General features: G+C 36.6%; 1 protein-coding gene across 1 annotated transcript in view; it reads right to left on the bottom strand.

Annotated features, from left to right (window-relative positions):
* Positions 1–18,228, bottom strand: part of LOC108918283 (protocadherin-9-like) — a 131,869-nt gene that overhangs the window by 37,819 nt on the left and 75,822 nt on the right. The window contains exon 4 of the mRNA XM_029258037.1: positions 4,977–5,178. Coding sequence (XP_029113870.1) covers positions 4,977–5,178 — 202 coding nt within the window. The remainder of the gene's footprint in view (positions 1–4,976; positions 5,179–18,228) is intronic.

The raw sequence follows: 18,228 nt of genomic DNA, 5'->3' as shown, positions 1-18,228 counted from the left end.
CTCGTAAAACTAATATCTTAAATAATTCAGTCCTTTAAACAATTTTGTGTCTCCAGCACTGTGCCATTTTTTTTTTTTTTTAAATTATTTCATTGTTGACATTCTTTTCTTTCTAAATATTTGTTGTGAAGAAATACAGACAAAAAGCAGAATCCCTTTTTTCCCTTTCAGACTCGGTTCAAGGGAAAACATCTGAATGGCATTCAAGCGAATAACAGAAGGAATTTTCCCATTACTGAGAACCATAAATGATGTACGATGAAAACCCTCCTTTCTCAAGGCTGCAAATGCAACAGCCATGTGCTTGGACTCCATTAGCCAGGCAGAAAAAAACAATACGGTCATCTCCATACCTCCTAGGCTCTTGTTACCCTTCAGCAACTCATTTCATTTCCACTGAATTTAAGCACATATGCTTTATTGTGCAGCAGCTTATCATTTTGTTTATGAAACCTGTTTATGTGTTTGGAAATGCATTGAACTGCATGTTTGTTCTTTACATACAGTGGCCTTGCAATGGAAATATAAGCTTGTGTTCTTTGCTTTCTGTTTTGAAATGAGTGATATTTATGATGTGCAAATATTTTGGTCTAGTCTCCAATTTGGAGTTTGACTGGCTGTTCAGTCAGTAAAAAAAAAAAGAAAGGATAAATCAGTAGTTCTCTGAAATGTTTCCATCAGCAATGAAAATAGAGTAAAATGCATTTGGCCAGTTGTCATATCTGCAGAGGCACAGGGATACTGTACTATGGTGAGTTTTCAGGAACATTCTGATATATTATTATGTAAGGCACTTGGCAGTTTACTGCATAAGCCCTTTATCACCTTGAAAGTGTAATTTGTAGCGGGTGTATAATAAACATTTTTATTTATTTATTTATTTATTTATTTATTTATTTATTTGAACATTTATTTATTTATTTTATTACTAGGATTACTAGCTAGTCATATCAATTAATTGGTGGTCTCTAGCATAAAGAGAGTAGTAAATTACTTACAGGGTTACATAATATGCAGTCCTGAAATTTCTTAATATGCTTTCTTCTGTGCATTGGATGTAATGCTGTTATTTATTAATATTGTCTAAACAATGTCTTGAAAAAATAGGTATTAAATAGGTATTAAACCCAAGAACAATTAAAAAAAAACTGTTAAATGATTCAAGGAACCCATGTATCCTTAGGAGTTTTAGGATAAACAGTGTTGAAGTAATTTATGTAAAAATGTGTTTTCGGGTCAAATCCCATTGAGTAATTCTGCAAAAATGGCCCGGTGTTCCTTTGTAGTCTGGGGAAAGGTGTAAATTTGAAATTAGCAGGATGGCTCAGTTGTGCGTAATTTTAACATAAAGCCAGAACTTCTGAACAAAATTTCATTGTGTTTACTATACTAAAATGAATTTCTTAAGCCATTACAGTTTAAAAGGCAAGTTGAGCATGTTTCCTGTTCTGATCGTCACCCATGCAATTTCTCAGATAAAAGCCTCTGCTCTAGTCATTTCCCTCCTGCTTTCCTGACACCTTTGTAAGTTTGTCCTTCACCATGTGTTTCTTTTATCTGGCATTTTGCAGTGTCTATGTCACTTCTCTAGGAAGCTACGTGAACATATACAGAATGAAAAAAAAAAAAAGAAATGGAGTCAGCCAAACAAATTGTGCTTTAATAATCATTTACTTTGTCTCTAAGCCTTCTGTCTGCTTTGGAAAGCACTTCTTAAATTGTGTAGCACTGTGCTCCTGAAAGTTTTGCATGTAAGCCAACATTTTTTGATTATGCATGCAAACACACATTTTATTTTATTTTGTTTTATAGTAAAATTAAGTTTATGCTACACCCTTCATTCTGTGGCAGCGGATGACATAGTATAACATCAAATATGTTAATCCCTAATGGTTTGACCTCAGATCAATATAAAATTGCTCAGTCCTATGTAAATAGGCTGTACTCATTTTTCTAATCAAAACACATGCTTCAAATTACTTTAAATAATGAGCAATTAGCAATTATCTCCTACAGTTCTTACATTAAGAATTACATAACTGCATTTCTAATATTTGAACTACTGGCTTTATGCTACTAATTATTCCAAACATTGCTGAAACTCCTAACTCCGAAATGTTTTGCACTTCATATACTAACTTTTGATGATTCATAGTGAAGTTCCTCAAATATATATTTGACTGAAGAAGGCAAAGAAAAAGAAAAATCATTTCCCGCAATAATAAACAGTGGTGAATCTTGAACAACTGTGGAATATGCAGGCAGACCCATACATTTTATATGTATTCTTCAAATGCAAAGAGGTTCAGGGAGAGGGTTTTGTTGAAGGATACTCTTTGTGAATCGTTGCTGTGCAGCTCACATTTTCCACAGCAGATGCTTGTTTTCAGCTCTTAATGCTCTGCTTTCTGCCATCTGCTCCCTATCTCACAGATGCAAAATGAGGGAGCTTAGGAATTTATTTCTTTGTTAATAAGCTATAGAGGTACATGACAAAAGCAACTTTGTTAGTACTATTTGAATGGGAGACACACACTTTCACTTCGGATGGTAAAATGCGCTGAACATCTGTAATACCAAACACTCCAAAAATGAATATATACCACATCAAAGCTTAATTTAATAGGCAATACAACCAGAGTTCTTTATTCCCTGTGCTGTGCAATGATCACTGGAAGTTGACAAATTAATCTCCCTCACTGTGTTACAAAGACTGCTTTCTGAATTTAAATGTGCTGAAATTGTAAGATTTCAGCACTGAATACAACCCTAGCAAAGCCTATTTGGTTTCTGGACAGGACATTTCAATGAAATCCTCACATAATGGTAGCAAATGTGCTTTTTCAGATATTGTTGTTTACAGTTGGAGAAGTACGTAGCGTCATATTGAGTGTATACTGCTTCAAAGCCATATGCAAGAGCAAAAGTACTGCTTCAGCTATGTATTATTTGGATATGTTCAGAGATAAGCTATAGAGGAAAAGCTGCACTCTTAAGAATCAGGACAAAGAGCAAAGCTGCCTATTGTTTGTACTCCTACATTCAGTGTATAGATAATTTTAGATACTTACTTGTGAAACTGAAGTCAGACATGTATAAATGCTGCTATTTTTAAAGGGAAAAAGTAGCAAGGCTTTTTAGTGCTTGGTGAATAAAATGATTATGCATGATCCCTCTTTGATCTGGTCCCTACTAAACTTAAAGAATATTGTAAAAGGGGCCAAGTATACCTCCCTTGTCAGAAATGTTTCTCTTTCTAATGACACTTTTACATAAAACTTCCAATAAGGTTAAGCCTACATATAAGGAATTCTTTCTGTAACATGAAACTGGTTTATATCTTTACATTCAAGTTACCTTTTGGGGAAGATATGCATCATATATATTTACAACTTTACTTCTCTTTTCTCCTCAAATAAAACTGATATGTATCTCCTTTCACACACAATCATTGCATAATTAATTGTCTATCCCTATCATTTGGTGATAAATTCTACATGATTCATTGCTTCTTGGCTATTGACAAATTAATTTATGTATGCTTATTTATGTTTCTCGGTCACAAGAAAATGGGTCAGTCTGTTTCTGTACAGCCAAAGGTTCCCGTGACTTAGTGAAAATAACTGTGAACTGGGAATTGTCAATGAAAATTTCAAGCCTTACCCACAGGATGATAGGTATCAGTTGAAACTTCAGATTATACTATTATGAATATTTATTGTGCATATTAGGGGTGACACACATCTCAGGGGTGACTCAGATTACTTGTGACACAGAAGTAATCAATGTAATGTAAGGCCTGCTCCAACACTGAAGGGAAGCTGATGGTTTAATACTCCGTAGACTCATAATTCACAACTGCAATCAGAACTGCTGAAACTGATGCATGCAGCACGCATACATTTTAATGATATGCTTCTCTTTGGATTTATAACAGAAGTCTGGAACTTACAAAGCAACCAAATAAATATAATTACGAACAGACAAGTAATTAAATCTGTCTAGTCTAAGAAAGGTACTCCTCAGTGGAGCAACTGAAATTTGAAAAAAGAAAGATTGTGGGTATTAGCATCACAAATTACTGAATACCTTTACTAATAGGCCATTTAATTTGTCAGTCACATGTTGTTTATCGCGATGACTCCATGTAACATTACAGTTGATGTTGATTCATAAGCATAAGCACTTTTTAAACCTGAGGCAACATCTTCTTTGAGCTTTGCTACTTAATGATTACAAGAAAAGTGGGTCATGGCCCATTCCCACTGGAAATTAAAAAAAAAAAAACCTTAACATTCAACCTTCAACAGGGAAATCATCTCTAAATAAAAGCAGAGGGTGCAGAACTAATTTGAATGTAAAATTGTACCTGGTGTGAATTAAGCTGGAGCAGAGTTCATGACAGGCTAATAACAAATATATAATATAGCACACATATATGGATTCATTTGAAAATGAAAAATTTTCTGGTTCCCAAGAATAGAAAAACACCTTTGAACATTTCTGGAACTAAATCAGAATCAACTTAAATACAACCACACCCCATTTTCCAACTAAATTTAATTTATTCACTCAAGTGAAGAAATGGGGAGGCTTTCAAATGAAAAAAAAAAATATCCAGGATTCACGTGGGACTGGAATTACTGGATCCTTTAGAGCCATCCCCAATGATAGGTCCATGGTTATGTTAGAAAACCAAATTGTTTCACATGCTCCCTGATGTGCTGTTATGTGTGCTCTTCTAGGGCTGTAACCCAGCAACAAGAACACCGCATACAGATGACTATGTTCATATTAGCCAACTATTAAAATGGTGGTGAAAGGATAAAACATACAGGAAAATGAATATAAAGAATGTGGCTTTGTTCTTTTCCCTGATCTGCAACTTCAGCTGCCCCAAGGAAGTGTAGTAGCAAACGATCATCACCATCCAGCTATTCAATTGCCCCGAATGCTGCGGAGGACAAGGAGCTCACCAGAGTTGGGGTCGGAGTTGCCATCCGCTTCAGTCCGTTTGTCAGGAGAGGCCTGTTCGTAGAAGTCCTCCTGCGGCTGAACCAGAGGAAGAGGGTGTGAGAGGAGAGTTCCACTGCCCACGGGCTCATGGTCCCCTAGACCACTGTCACTGCAGCTTTCCTGGGAGCCGTCAGGCAGGTGGAACGTTACGCGTCGCTGCGACTAGAATGAAGAGCACAAGACAAGTCCATTAGTGCTCCCTCTTTTCCTCATAAGAGGACCACATTTAATGTGCTTGATCTAAATTGATGGCTGTCAGGAACAGTAGTGGAGGATGGGTGAGGACATTTGAGTTTTAAAAAAGTCAGTTGGCTAAGGTTGTGCATTTTTAGGAGTGTGATCACATGAAACGGTATGATTTCCAGCATATCAAAGGGTTTACTGATGACAGGATGGCTTTTTGCTCTGCATGTTGGAAATGATTTTGAGGTGTTGCAGATTATGTTGCGTATTTATTTTCCTCAAAGACTCATCTATATAAATACTTTTTTTTAAAAAAAAGGCTGAATATCAATTATAGGGTTCAAACAATCATGCTGAAACTTTTTGGCTAGAATGAATTACCTTAAACTGCGCTCCTTACCAAATAGAAATTCCATTACTTATTTATAATAGCTTATTTACATAGCAGAACCCTTATACGCAAAGACTTGTGAAATAGGATGTAAGTGGCTTACTGAACATTAGGCTAAATATTTACAGAAGCCATTCAGGTTAAGAGCTCAGTTCACTGGTGGCTCCTTTGGGATATCAGTCTGCATTCCACTCACCACAAAGCACCACAAGCTCTTAACTACAGCAGCACACTGCATGCCAGACTTTAGTCCCCAGTGTGTTTCCATTATGTACTATGTAACAGAGCCCGTTTATTTTATCACCATTTACGTCTTAAAGCAATTATAAAATTATCAGTAAAATAATGATAAGACAAGGTTTTGCATTGTATCTTCACACCATAACTGCCTTAGGAGTCCAAGATTCCTTCAATAAAGTAATATAACATGTCATTTCAGAAAATTCCACTCTGGTCCCAGTGGCTCTGTTTTTAAGTTGTATTTTATAGGTGTTCCACAAGCTAAACACTCAAACAAAAATTGTTTAATTTCTTTTGGCACAGTTTGCAAGTGAATGGCCACCACAGTTAAAACTAATTGTTTGAAAGCAAGATGAAAATGTGAACTATAAATTTCACACCTTCCTGTTGGAAAATTAAATCAAATTAAAATTAAATAGTATCAAAAAAATACAGTATGTACTTTATAAAAAAACAACCAATTTTTAATAGCTATGGAATAAATGTAAATATAATTATATTTACAAAAATAAGTGAAAAAGTTTGTTGTTAAAATTAAGTCACATTTCTGCCAATACTCATTATTTACAGTGTGCTACTATTATCAGTTTAATTTACAGTGTACTACTATTAGTTTAATTTTAAACATCTTCAAAAATGTTTTTAGAGTTACGTGATCTTGTGACGTTCAGCCAAAACTATGACCGTGCATGATTTGAAAATTGGTTTACTCAATGCAAGAGACTGAAATATGGATGGTAAGATTGTTAGCAGACATATCTTTTATGAAGTAAAACATAATTTGATGCCTGTGTAAATGTCAAACGTTATCCATGCATACCCTTTAAAACTTGTACTGGTTTAATGAGTTTTACAAAACAAATCACTTTAAACCCTGTTTCTAATCCTTTTCGAAATTGCTCATACTGATGCAAAGTTGTTCAGAAACCCGAACGTCTGCAAGATCGTAAAAAAAAATAAATAAAAACAGTCCAATCAAATTTTCTTTTCTTCGCCTTCTGTAACCGATCAGAGTAATGTAAAATTGGGGAATATGTCACATAATAACAGTTATCACTTAAATGAAACGAGGGGTAAGACAATTTTTTAAACCATGTTCAATTATGGAGACAGCTAACAGGGCTTTTGAAACACGTATTTTTATGCTCAGCACTCACTTGCTGAAGTATTAGCGTAAGGCTCTTAAGCCATTCCTTCTGCTAATTTACAAGATATAATAGCTTATCATGCTTGTCACCACTCATTACAAGCTTGTTTCTTAACATGCAAAAGGCCAAACACGGTCTCAGTTTAGTTAGCACAAAACGCTAATTCCTGCTACATCGGGGCACTTCAGTGCCGTAGCCCAGCTAAGGACACATCTTATTATCATACTTAGAATTTACTACACATAAGAGCGAAGCGACTCACTTTGGAAACTTTGTGAGCATAATGTAAATAAATTCAACTGCTGATACGGGTAACTCTTTTAAAGTGTCGTAACAAATAATTTCATTGCACAAATGTCAACTCTGACACTTAAGTATTTTTACTGTTGAAGTTACATTACATGTTTACAAATGTTATGAATGTTTTAAAAAAGACTGGATAGGACAGTCAAGTCGTGTGGATTTTAACTTGTTCTTACAAATATCGGTGGCATCTGGGCATCTGTCTATAGTTACCCTGTGGTAAACATGCAAAGCTGAATACTGAACATGTAATCAAACATATTTGTTGACAGAAAGTGTGCAACTATAGATCTTATCTTCTCCACTCTGGCATCACCACACTCTGTTTCCTTCCAGTCACCAACATCCAGCAGCTCCTCAAAACTCAATTAATCATCATCACCAGTTTCATCCTCATAGGCATTTATTTAATTAATGCCCTTATTAACACCATTAAAAGTCTTCTGGAGCTTCTTACTAACATTAAAATACATCTAGAAAGATGCTGATAGTTACATCTTGAACTGTGCACATATCTTCATAGTACCTTTGACAACATTTAATTGAATAGAGTTCAAACAAGCACAGAATGAAGACTGATGTGTACATACAACATTTTTTGAAATCAGTGTTAATTTTCTGAACTGAATATTGTATGCACTGTTAAGGTTGCATTTGAAGTATGCATAAAATGTAAGGGTGCAATAAAGGATACTGAAGAAGGCCTGAAATCTGCCTTTATACTGATTTACAGAGAATTGCCTCTGTACAGATTTGAGATGAAAGCAAAACAATGGAAATTGCTTTGTTGGAGACAAAAATCATCACCTCTTCCTTAAATTTGATATTCAAAGCTAAAGCCAAACTGCAAATTGGTAAGTTGAGGAAGAAAAAAAGCAGAAAGAACAAAACTAAAACTAAGTGAGTGCGAGTTTTAATGACAGCTTTAGGGCACGCAATTTTCTGGAGTCTCAGAGGGAAAGAAGTCAAGAGGATCAACTAACAGTAGCAACACCTCCCACTCAATAGATGCAAAGATCTGAGAAACCAAGTCAGTTATCTATTCCTTTGTTAAAACAAAGAATGCTTGCAATAAAAAAGTCACAAAACGCCCACATCCACTGCATGTACTGTTTACAAACCGAACCCCACCCTAACATTTCATCTTAAAGGGAAAAGAAGATTTTTTTTTTTTCTTGGGTGATCAAAAATGATTTCAGTCACTGAAAGTCAATGAATTGGTCAATGAACCTCTCATCAGTCGTAGGAAAAATCTTTATGCCTCAAATAAATAAAATGAATGTATAGTCAACGGAAGTTTAAGGAGAAAATAATTTGACTCCAATTGCTACTGCAAGCAAAACAGATCAGCATTACCACTTCCACAAATAGTCTTGTTTATCGATACTTGAAAAAGAGCTTTTTTTTTTTTTTGTCCAATACCACAGTTTCAGAGGAAAACAAAAGACTTTTTTCAGCCCAGAATAACATCAATGACCTGGTCCACATCACACGTTACATGTACTATATCCACAGTGTGACAAGCATTGCAAGTTTTGATAATCTAACACAGATCTTGCCATCAGAGGATTGGAATAGAAGCCATGTCCGCCTACTCTCCTAAATGAGGGTATAACAGAAGTGAGATGTGCGAAAGTGACAACTGCCTTGATCAGGTGATGGAGCGGGGTGTGAGACTGGCCACACTGTGTGTAGGCGGAGCTCTGGATGAACTGTTTGAATGTAGACCAAGTGATGCTGATGTGCAACATCATGCAGGAAAAGAAACAAGGAACAATTTGCTGACTTTCTTTAACACAGTAGTTGGCAATAATCACGTCTGATGAGATTACTGATTTTGGTTCATATTTGGTGCATATTACTTATGTGGGCAAGGGGGGCACGGTGGCAAGCAGGTTTGGCTGGGGCCTGCTCTCTGGCGGGTCTGGAGTTTGAGTCCTGTTTGGGTGACTTGAAATGGACTGGCATCATGTCCTGGGTGTCCCCTCCCCCTCCACCCTTGCACCCTGTGCTGCTGGGTTAGGCTACGGTTCGCCGCGACCCTGCTTGGGACAAACGGTTTCAGACAGTGTGTGTGTGTGTGTGTGTGTGTGTGTGTGTGTGTGTGTATACTTATGTGGTTATGCCTTTGAGAAGTCTTAACAAAAGACTAATTTGAGGCGAATGCAGAGCCTAGGATACTAAACACCTGACATTTGCAGCAGTTGAGTCAGAGATTTAAGAGTGTTGCTGGTACGACAGGCACTGCTCCATTGCTTTCACTAATCAGACCGTCAGCAGTAACACACCACAAAGCTGACCTGGAGCTATTATTTCCAGGATCAAACGCTGGCCACCATCAACTGGATCATGGCAATACTGCATAGAAACACTTGAAAATGCATCATAGATGCAACCTTTGGTGTGTTATACGTCATACCTTCATTATGCTAATTCTTCATTCTTTCCCTGCGGTGATTTAAGTACCATGTACAAGCTACAAGGCATGAACAATGCAAAATAATACGATTAATTTGCTAAATATATAACATGCAGCAAAAGTTTCTAGAAGAATTCTATTGATATGGCAAACATTCTTCTTCTTCTTCTTCTTCTTCTTCTTCTTCTTCTTCTTCTTCTTATTATTATTATTATTATTATTATTGTGTTGTTGTAATGCAAAGTTGTGAAAGAAATGAGATTTTTTTTTTTTTTTTTTTTGCACACCCTTCAAAGTTTCCATTGTTGGTACAAAAGAGCAAGATCATGCTAACCTGACATTGCCTGGCCTAATCATTGCTTCACCTGTTGGGAGAAAACCAAGCAAACAAGATTTTATAAGCATAGAAGGTGTTTAGAAATATGTTTTGAAAATCAAGCCAAAGGAAAAATTGAACTGCAACAGATCCAAAAGAGCAGGAAGGCACACACAGCATACCAACAAATCTGCTCATAGTCCTGCACCATCTTTATATTTTTTTTCCTACCTCTTCATTAAATGGTGAACAGTTTTGATTCAAACCAACTGTGTAAGGCCACATTGCTTGACAGACAAATATATCCGTACAGTGGAACATGAATTAACAAAAAATAGTAACAATAAAATAAATAAAACAGAAATTAATTGCAGCCGTGGGGCCATCTTGCCTAGTTCTGTTGCAATTTTAAAAAATTACAGGGGTAGTTGATTGCATTTATGAGAATTTTGCATTTGTACAAGGCTTGTGTAAATGGGCTGTGCAGATGCAAACAGCTTCTTAAATCATATTAATAGTGCTTATAAACCTATAGATTTGAAATTTCCTGGCCTTTGCAAGTTCAGAGTTACTGACTCGTGGTGCTTTCTCTGATGTGCAATGTATTCCATATGATGCAGTCCATTTCCACCATGACTGTGTAAGCCACTTACTGAGACAAGCATGGGCACAAAGCCTTTCACATTACATTAGTTCGTTATAGAAAAGGTTATCAGCTTATAATTCTTCTTTAACTCGTAAAGTTGACACATGTCTTAAACCCAATTCCCAAACTTTGTCCAGAGGAATTTAACATATACTCCAACACTTTCTTAGTATTCTGTTGATGAATGAAAGCCACTGCCACAGGTAGACCAGCACCAATATGTCACTCTATGCCACTGGAAATATTAGTGGAGTACACAATTTTTATTGCCAAAGAGCTGGAGACACTATGATACTTTTTCAGTTTTATCTGGATTATTTGCTCAGTCTGTAGTACAATAAGCAGTGCACCCCACGTAAAGATGAGTGAAAGCCTATAAAATAAGTTTTTATTGTTCATTAGCTTGATTTTACACTCAAATTCTGAGAGAAATCTAAAGCTTTCACTGTGGTCTAATTATTCAAAGAAAGAAATCACAAAAATTAAACATATACAAATAGCATAAACACACTGGCTGAAATTGCCTGTCCCAAGTGGGGTCGGGGCGAACGAGAGCCTAACCCAACAACACAACAACATAGGGTGGAAGGTTGGAGGAGGAGGGGACACAGCCAGGACGGGATGCCAGTCCATCGCAAGGCAGCCCAAGTGGGACTCAAACCCCAGACCTGACAGCATAGCATATAGGCAAAGTACTAAACTTTGTTATTAAAACATACCCTAACATGACACTGAAATATTAAGTGAAAGGACAAGCTGTTAAGCCTTTCACCCCTTTCCAGCAGATGGTTGTGTATTTGCAGTGGGTTTCTTCATGAAATGGAAAAGCTTGGAAAGGTGTGAATGTGTTAGGCTCATGAACTAGTGCAAAATTCAGTGGTAATGTTGTTCCAGATACTTTGAGAATTGCTTAAGTTCATTGCAAGCGAAGTTGCCAATTCATACATTTTCTTAGTTCAAACAGCTTTTGTGCGATTTTAAAACAACTGATGCATAAATGCTTACAATAAAACACAGCATCAACAGAAATTTCAAGGAAAATTGAATTCCCCATTTCCTGAAAGTAACAGAATGTCAGCTGTAATGCTTGGAGTACAGTTTATGTGTGCAATTTTTTTTTTTTTTTTTAAAATGTGTTTGGTGCATCAGTAAACCTTGAACAAGATACTTTTGTTGCATTAAAACTCTCCAAATCATTAGCTTGTTGAATGATTTCCCTGCAATGGACTGGCATCCCCTCCAGGTTTCACCAGCGACTCTGGGATTGGTTCCAGACTATCGTGACCGTGACCAGAGGAAGTGGTTATCAAAAGTGAGTGAGTGAGTGGGTCCAAAATTTACTGACATTCTTCTGAATATGACAAAGAATCAGCAGGGGAAACCATTTTAGATCATCATAAATTAAAATTAGTCTTAATATATGACTCTACCCATCTCTATTCCTCCTACCTTGCCTTGAAAACTGCACAGGTGGTCGCTATCGGTTAGGTTTGACTCGGCACCTTGCATGCATATATGACTGTATATATGAATTACACACACACACACATCATCTGAAACCGCTTGTCCCATATGGGGTCGCGGGGAGCCGGAGCCTAACTCGGCAACACAAGGCAAAAGGCTGGAGGGAGAGGGGACACACCCAGGACTGGATGCCATTCCATTGCAAGGCACCCCAAACGAGACTCGAACCCCAGATCCACCAGGGAGCAGGACCCAGTCCAACCCAATGCACCACCACGCACCCCATGTATGAATTATACATTTTCTGAATGCTAAGGCCATAATAAGGACAACTCCAGATCTTAAAGATTAACCATTATTAATGTGTTAGTAAAGAACCCCCTTTAGTAATGTACAAATGAATATCTGGGCTAGTACACTAACAAGAACAAGCATACACATGGTGTCTGAGACCACTTGTCCTGAGTGGGGTTGCGACAAACCGGAGCCTAGTCCAGCAACACAGGGTGCAAAGCTGGAGGGGGGGGGGGGGGGGGGGGGGACGACACACACTCAGCATGAGACTCTAGTCTGTCATAAGGCACCCCAAAAAGGACTCGAACCCCAGACCTACCAGAGAGCGGGACCCAGCCAAGCCTGCTGCACCGCCATGCCCCCACTAAGAGCAAGCATTAATTCTCAGATGAAACTGCAACAGATTTAAAGTCCTGTGGAAAGGCAGATTTATGATGGCCCTAATAGCTTAGTTACAGAGTGTTTAATGTGTTATGCTGTAACAACATGACACACAAACCCTTGATACACAGATTTCTGAGAATGAGAAGCAAACACTGGTTAAAGAACTGGATGGGTGTAAAATACACTGTTAATCCCAGCCTTAATAATCAATTTTATGGGCAGTGATCTAACTATCATTTCATTGCAATCTGATCATGTGGAAAATAAGAATTACCCAGACTTTCCCATTTGTTTTGTTGCCAGGTAGCCTTCAGGCTTTACTGTAAATCTTCTTTGCACTACTACTGCAGATGCAACTGGGAGCGGTTGGTGGGTTGGGGTGCAATCTGGAATCCATCTGCCTTTGGATTCATAAAACTGCATTCAAACACACAACTTTAAGTAACCGAGCAAAAAGCTACACACAAGCTTGGCTATATCTTGCAATTAGTATAATTTAGCAGCATCAAAAGCCATAAAAAACAGATAAATACATTTCTTCCAAGGGCAATGTATGTAAACATTATTTCACTGTGCCCTTTTTTTAATTAAGGACCGACAAAGAAGAGAAGCATTATATTTTGCTTTTCTCCCTACAGCCAAAAAAGGCATTGACAAAGTAGTGGCAGTTCAATTATATTCTGCCTTCCAGATAGAATAACATTGATAATGAAAAATATATTTTAGTGGTTGCGAAAAACCAGGGGAGGGTTTTTATAAGATGTACAGTAGTTTGAATCCTTTAAGCGTTGTCCAGTATTGACACATTTGCTTGAGATTTGTTCAGTTACAAAAAGCACAAAGTACTTCCTGCAAAGAGAACATTTTTGCATGTCAGAAAACTAAACTGGTGTTTAAAACCTGGTACCTGAGCTTTTTTCTCAAGGGATCAGATTGTTCTATTTTATGATATGATCATGGATTTTGCAAGGCAGCCAATAAAATCAGAAAGCAGTGGGTGTCATTGTGTTCTTAAACTGAAGGCCTGTCAATTTAGTCAAACTGTATTTGTGTTAAGCCATTTGTGTGTATTCATCTGAGACAGGGCTGTAGCAACCTTTTTTTTTTTCCCCCTGTGGGAAATTGGTGAAAATACATATTTTTGGATTTCCTTTAGACCTAATTTGCTATGTGTTAATAGGGCAAGTTATCAGGAGTTTAGAAAAAACTAAAATTGCGATTTAAGATGTTCTGAAAAAAAAAGTTATTTAATTAACCTATTTCTATTTCTTTTTCTCTGTGGCTTTGAAGACAAATGGTACTCTTAATGTGTCTGCATAAATATTAATTTAAGCAGTTAATCCAAGACTTGACCAACAACAGAAACGAGAGCAGTTCAAACAGAAAAAATAAGTGATTGACGCGAATTGTTAAATCAGTTTAGTGCATAACGCTGTTATGACTGTGCAAGCAGAAAGAAAATAAATTAAATAAATAGCTTGTTAGCAGGTCTATGACTATGCCCTTAAAAACAAATAAAACTATCTTTTCAACAATGTATAAAAAAAAAACCACACAAAGGGAACTGCAGGGCAGCAACAATGGCAAAAAATAAATAAATAAATAAATATTATTATTATTATTATTATTATTATTATTATTAGTAGTAGTAGTAGTAGTAGTAGTAGTAGTTGTAAAGAAGAAGAAGAAGAAGAAGAAGAAATTCTTTTGAATCCAGTCAATATGTTTCACTGCATGAAAACGAAAATTTGACAATAGACAATCACAAATGTGCTGAGACTCAAAATAAATAAATTTCACTTCACTCAGTGTATGATTTGTGAAGCAGCTGTTTACTCTTTTACGGTTTAGTACTTCCAGTTTTAGAAACCACAGAAACCCTTTGGACAATATTTTATGGCAAAACCTGGTTAACTCAACGTCCACCATTGTTTGTAGCTCTGTTGCTTTTGCCTGCTTATTTCTTCTCCAAGTCGATCACAGTTTTTTATCCATTTTTAGTTAAGGATAGGGTTTCATAACAGTCCATGTCACAGTTTGTACTTCTGACCATTATTACAATTGATTAAATTGCATTCTACTAAATACTTTCTACTGTCAAGTGAATATTACTGAAATTGCACTGCATTGCATTTCCAGTGACCAAACACGCTTCAGAGGCTACTGAAAAATAAGAACCAGATGAACACTTAAGAATGTTTTTCTTTTGTCCTGCTTACATTAATGAGCATCCCCAAAACAAAACCCAGTGCAAAATCTAGGTTTGCTATAACAGCTTAACTGAAGAGTACACATAATTGGACAGAGTACTTTAAAAAAGAAAATAAGATCAATCTGAAATTTACTGAATGCAAATCCAGTCCGTTTCAACACAAAACTACAGACGTTAACTGTTCTTAATTGCCAAAGTGCTGAGAAAATTGGCAACAAAACTGTGTGTTCATGTGTACAGATCTTGAGGACTGGGATCTATTAGTGTGATGGATGAAACCGGACTGTCTGAACACACACATGCTTGTTTGATTCTAGGAAAGAAACTGAAACATGCAGAAATACAGAAATGAGATATGAAACTTTATAGAGTTATTTGTTTATATCATTCCCTTCCTCAAGTGGATAATAGTAGAACATGCTTTTATTTGTATTTACTTTTTTATTTATTTACTTTTTTATTTAAATCGTAGATTTAAAAAAAATAAAATCGATTATACAAATACTTTTTTAAACATATAGGTTTAATGTTTTCCTTGTTCTGCCAAAAACATTGTTATTATGAATATGTAACATAATAATATGTTATAATAATATTACACATTATCAAAGTGCTTACTGTCAGCTGACAGTGAAAATGCACTGCTTTATAAATGTAAAGTACATGGACAAATTACCAATTGCCACATGTTGAAAAGTGACTCTTTCCATTTGTGCTTTTAAATACCAATTTATTGGTGACATTCCTCAGATCTTCCCATGAATTCAAAATATGAGCCAAAAACACACAAATTGAACGCAGGTAACTGTGTTTTCATTTAATACCAAAACCACAGTTTCATATGATGCTCTACAATGAGTCAGAAAAGCACTGGCCCAGTTTGATCAAATACTTGAAATGGCACTTTTTTAACCATTGTAATAGTTTTCAAAAAACATTGTAAATATTTTTGTAATGAAGTAAAATGCCAATTGATTTCTGTTCCCAGCTACTGGTGACACAGTCACTAAAATTATTCCTGAAAGCAAGATAAATGAACTTGTATGTGTTGCTGTGGCTACCAAATAAATCAATTTTAAATTGCCTGATCTGACAAAGATTCATATCATACAGTACAGAAATTAGGTTCTGGTCCTCGAGGATTCCTGTCCAGCAAAGGTTTTTTTTTTTTCTACCCAGGGAATGATCCCAAACAATTCAATGCATTGTCTCAGCTGAATATGCATAATTCCTTTTCTTAGAAATAGTGCATGGAGAAATGAGAACTTAAAAACCCACTGGAGTACAGCCCTCAGGACTGGAACTTTATAGCTGTTCAAATAAAGATGGAGTTCAGCTACAAATGGTGTTTGATTAAAATGCCTTTTCTGAGTTTAAATACAGATTGTTTTTTTTTTTTTTCCAATTTCCCTAGTCTACAGTACATACTTGAAAATATCCATTAAATATCTGGAAATAATATTAACTTAATATTTTAGTAGAGTAAAACAATATTTTCTGTAATTTTCATTGTATTGGTATTTGAAGACACCACCTAGTGATATTTCAATGTGGTTACCACATTTATTCACTTGGCAGACACTTTTCTCCAAAGTGACTTACAATGGATACTACATCATGTTATCAGTCCACACACCTTATTCACCAAGGTGACTTACACTGCTAGATACATTACTTACACTGGGTCACTCCTCCATACATCAGTGAAACACACTCTTTCTGTGTCACTCACACACAGTGTGGGGGAACCCAAACAGCATATCTTTGGACAATGGGAAGAAACCAGAGCACCCAGAGGAAACCCATGCATTACATTATATCATTTAGCTGATGCTTTTCTCCAAAGCAACTTACAACATTAAGGTTACAACTATTTACCCATTTATACACATTGTAATTTTTACTGGAAGAATTCAGGATAAGTACCTTGCTCAAGGTTACTACAGCCAGAGATGAGGCTTAAACCTGCAATCTTTGAGCCCAAAGGCAGTTGTTCTAACCACTACACTAACAGTTACCCCATTACTATCACCACCACCAAGCATACATTGGGAAGAACATGCAAACTACACACAGACTGAGCAGGGATCAAACCCATGTTCTCTCACACCACCCAGGCACTGTGAGACAGCTGTGCCACCATACTGCCCTACCAATATTAGAGTTTAAAAGTCATACATTTTTATAGTGTGGTCTGTATTGAGCTTAAACCCATTACTGATACATATATATATATATATATATATATATATATATATATATCAAATATATTAAAGCAAAGAATGAAATTGTATAACTGTACACACACACCTTCAGAACCACTTGTCCCATACAGGGTCACAGGGAACCAGGGCCAACCCGGTAACACAGGGCATAAGGCCAGAGGGGGAGGAGACACACCCAGGACAGGACACCAGTCCATCGCAAGGCACCCCAAGCAGGACTCGAACCTCAGACCCACCAGAGAGCAGGACTGCAGTCCAACCCACTGCACCACTGCGCCACTGCACCCCCTGTATAACTATATTTTTACCTAATTTTTGTTCACGACTTCATGAGACTCTCATTCAGTATGCACATAACATATAGCTTGATTCTGAAAACGTAATGACTGATAAACTTCAAATACCAGCTTTGTGTCCACATGGCATAGGGACAGAATAAAACAACAATAGATAATATTCCAGAAATGAATTCCAGAAATAATACTTTAAGCGGTTATTTACACAAAAAAATTGCACTTTCAGTGCAAATAATGTTTTCTTAATATGATCGTAGGCAGATGAAATATCAGAGCAGAAGATATCTGTTTCCTTGGAAATCTCAGTATATATAAACAAAAAACAGAGCTCAAGACCCTGCTTATGGCCTAGAAAATAGTAAAAGTATCTGTACACTGATGCATACAGGACCTGATCAGTCTTTACACTGGAGCAAGAGCACAGCACTCCTACACCTCTGCCCCATAATGGTCCCTCAAACAAGGGGTCCAAAATCAAAGTCAGTAGGTTCTCAGATTTGGCCCCAGAGTCGAAAAATGAGCTTCCTCTCTCTTTCAGAACTGCTAAATCCCTTCCAGCATTCAAGGAGGGTGTCAGCAGGGTATCAGACAAACAAACTGCGCTTCACTTATTGTGTGTCTTTATGCTAAGCTGTTCAGCTGTTGTGCAATGTTATGTTACGTTTACTCTGAATTTACATTGTATTCGAGA

This window comes from Scleropages formosus, chromosome 14 (genome assembly GCF_900964775.1).
Source record: "Scleropages formosus chromosome 14, fSclFor1.1, whole genome shotgun sequence".
NCBI classification, from domain to species: Eukaryota; Metazoa; Chordata; class Actinopteri; order Osteoglossiformes; family Osteoglossidae; genus Scleropages; species Scleropages formosus.
This window is presented reverse-complemented; position numbering and strand designations above follow the sequence as displayed.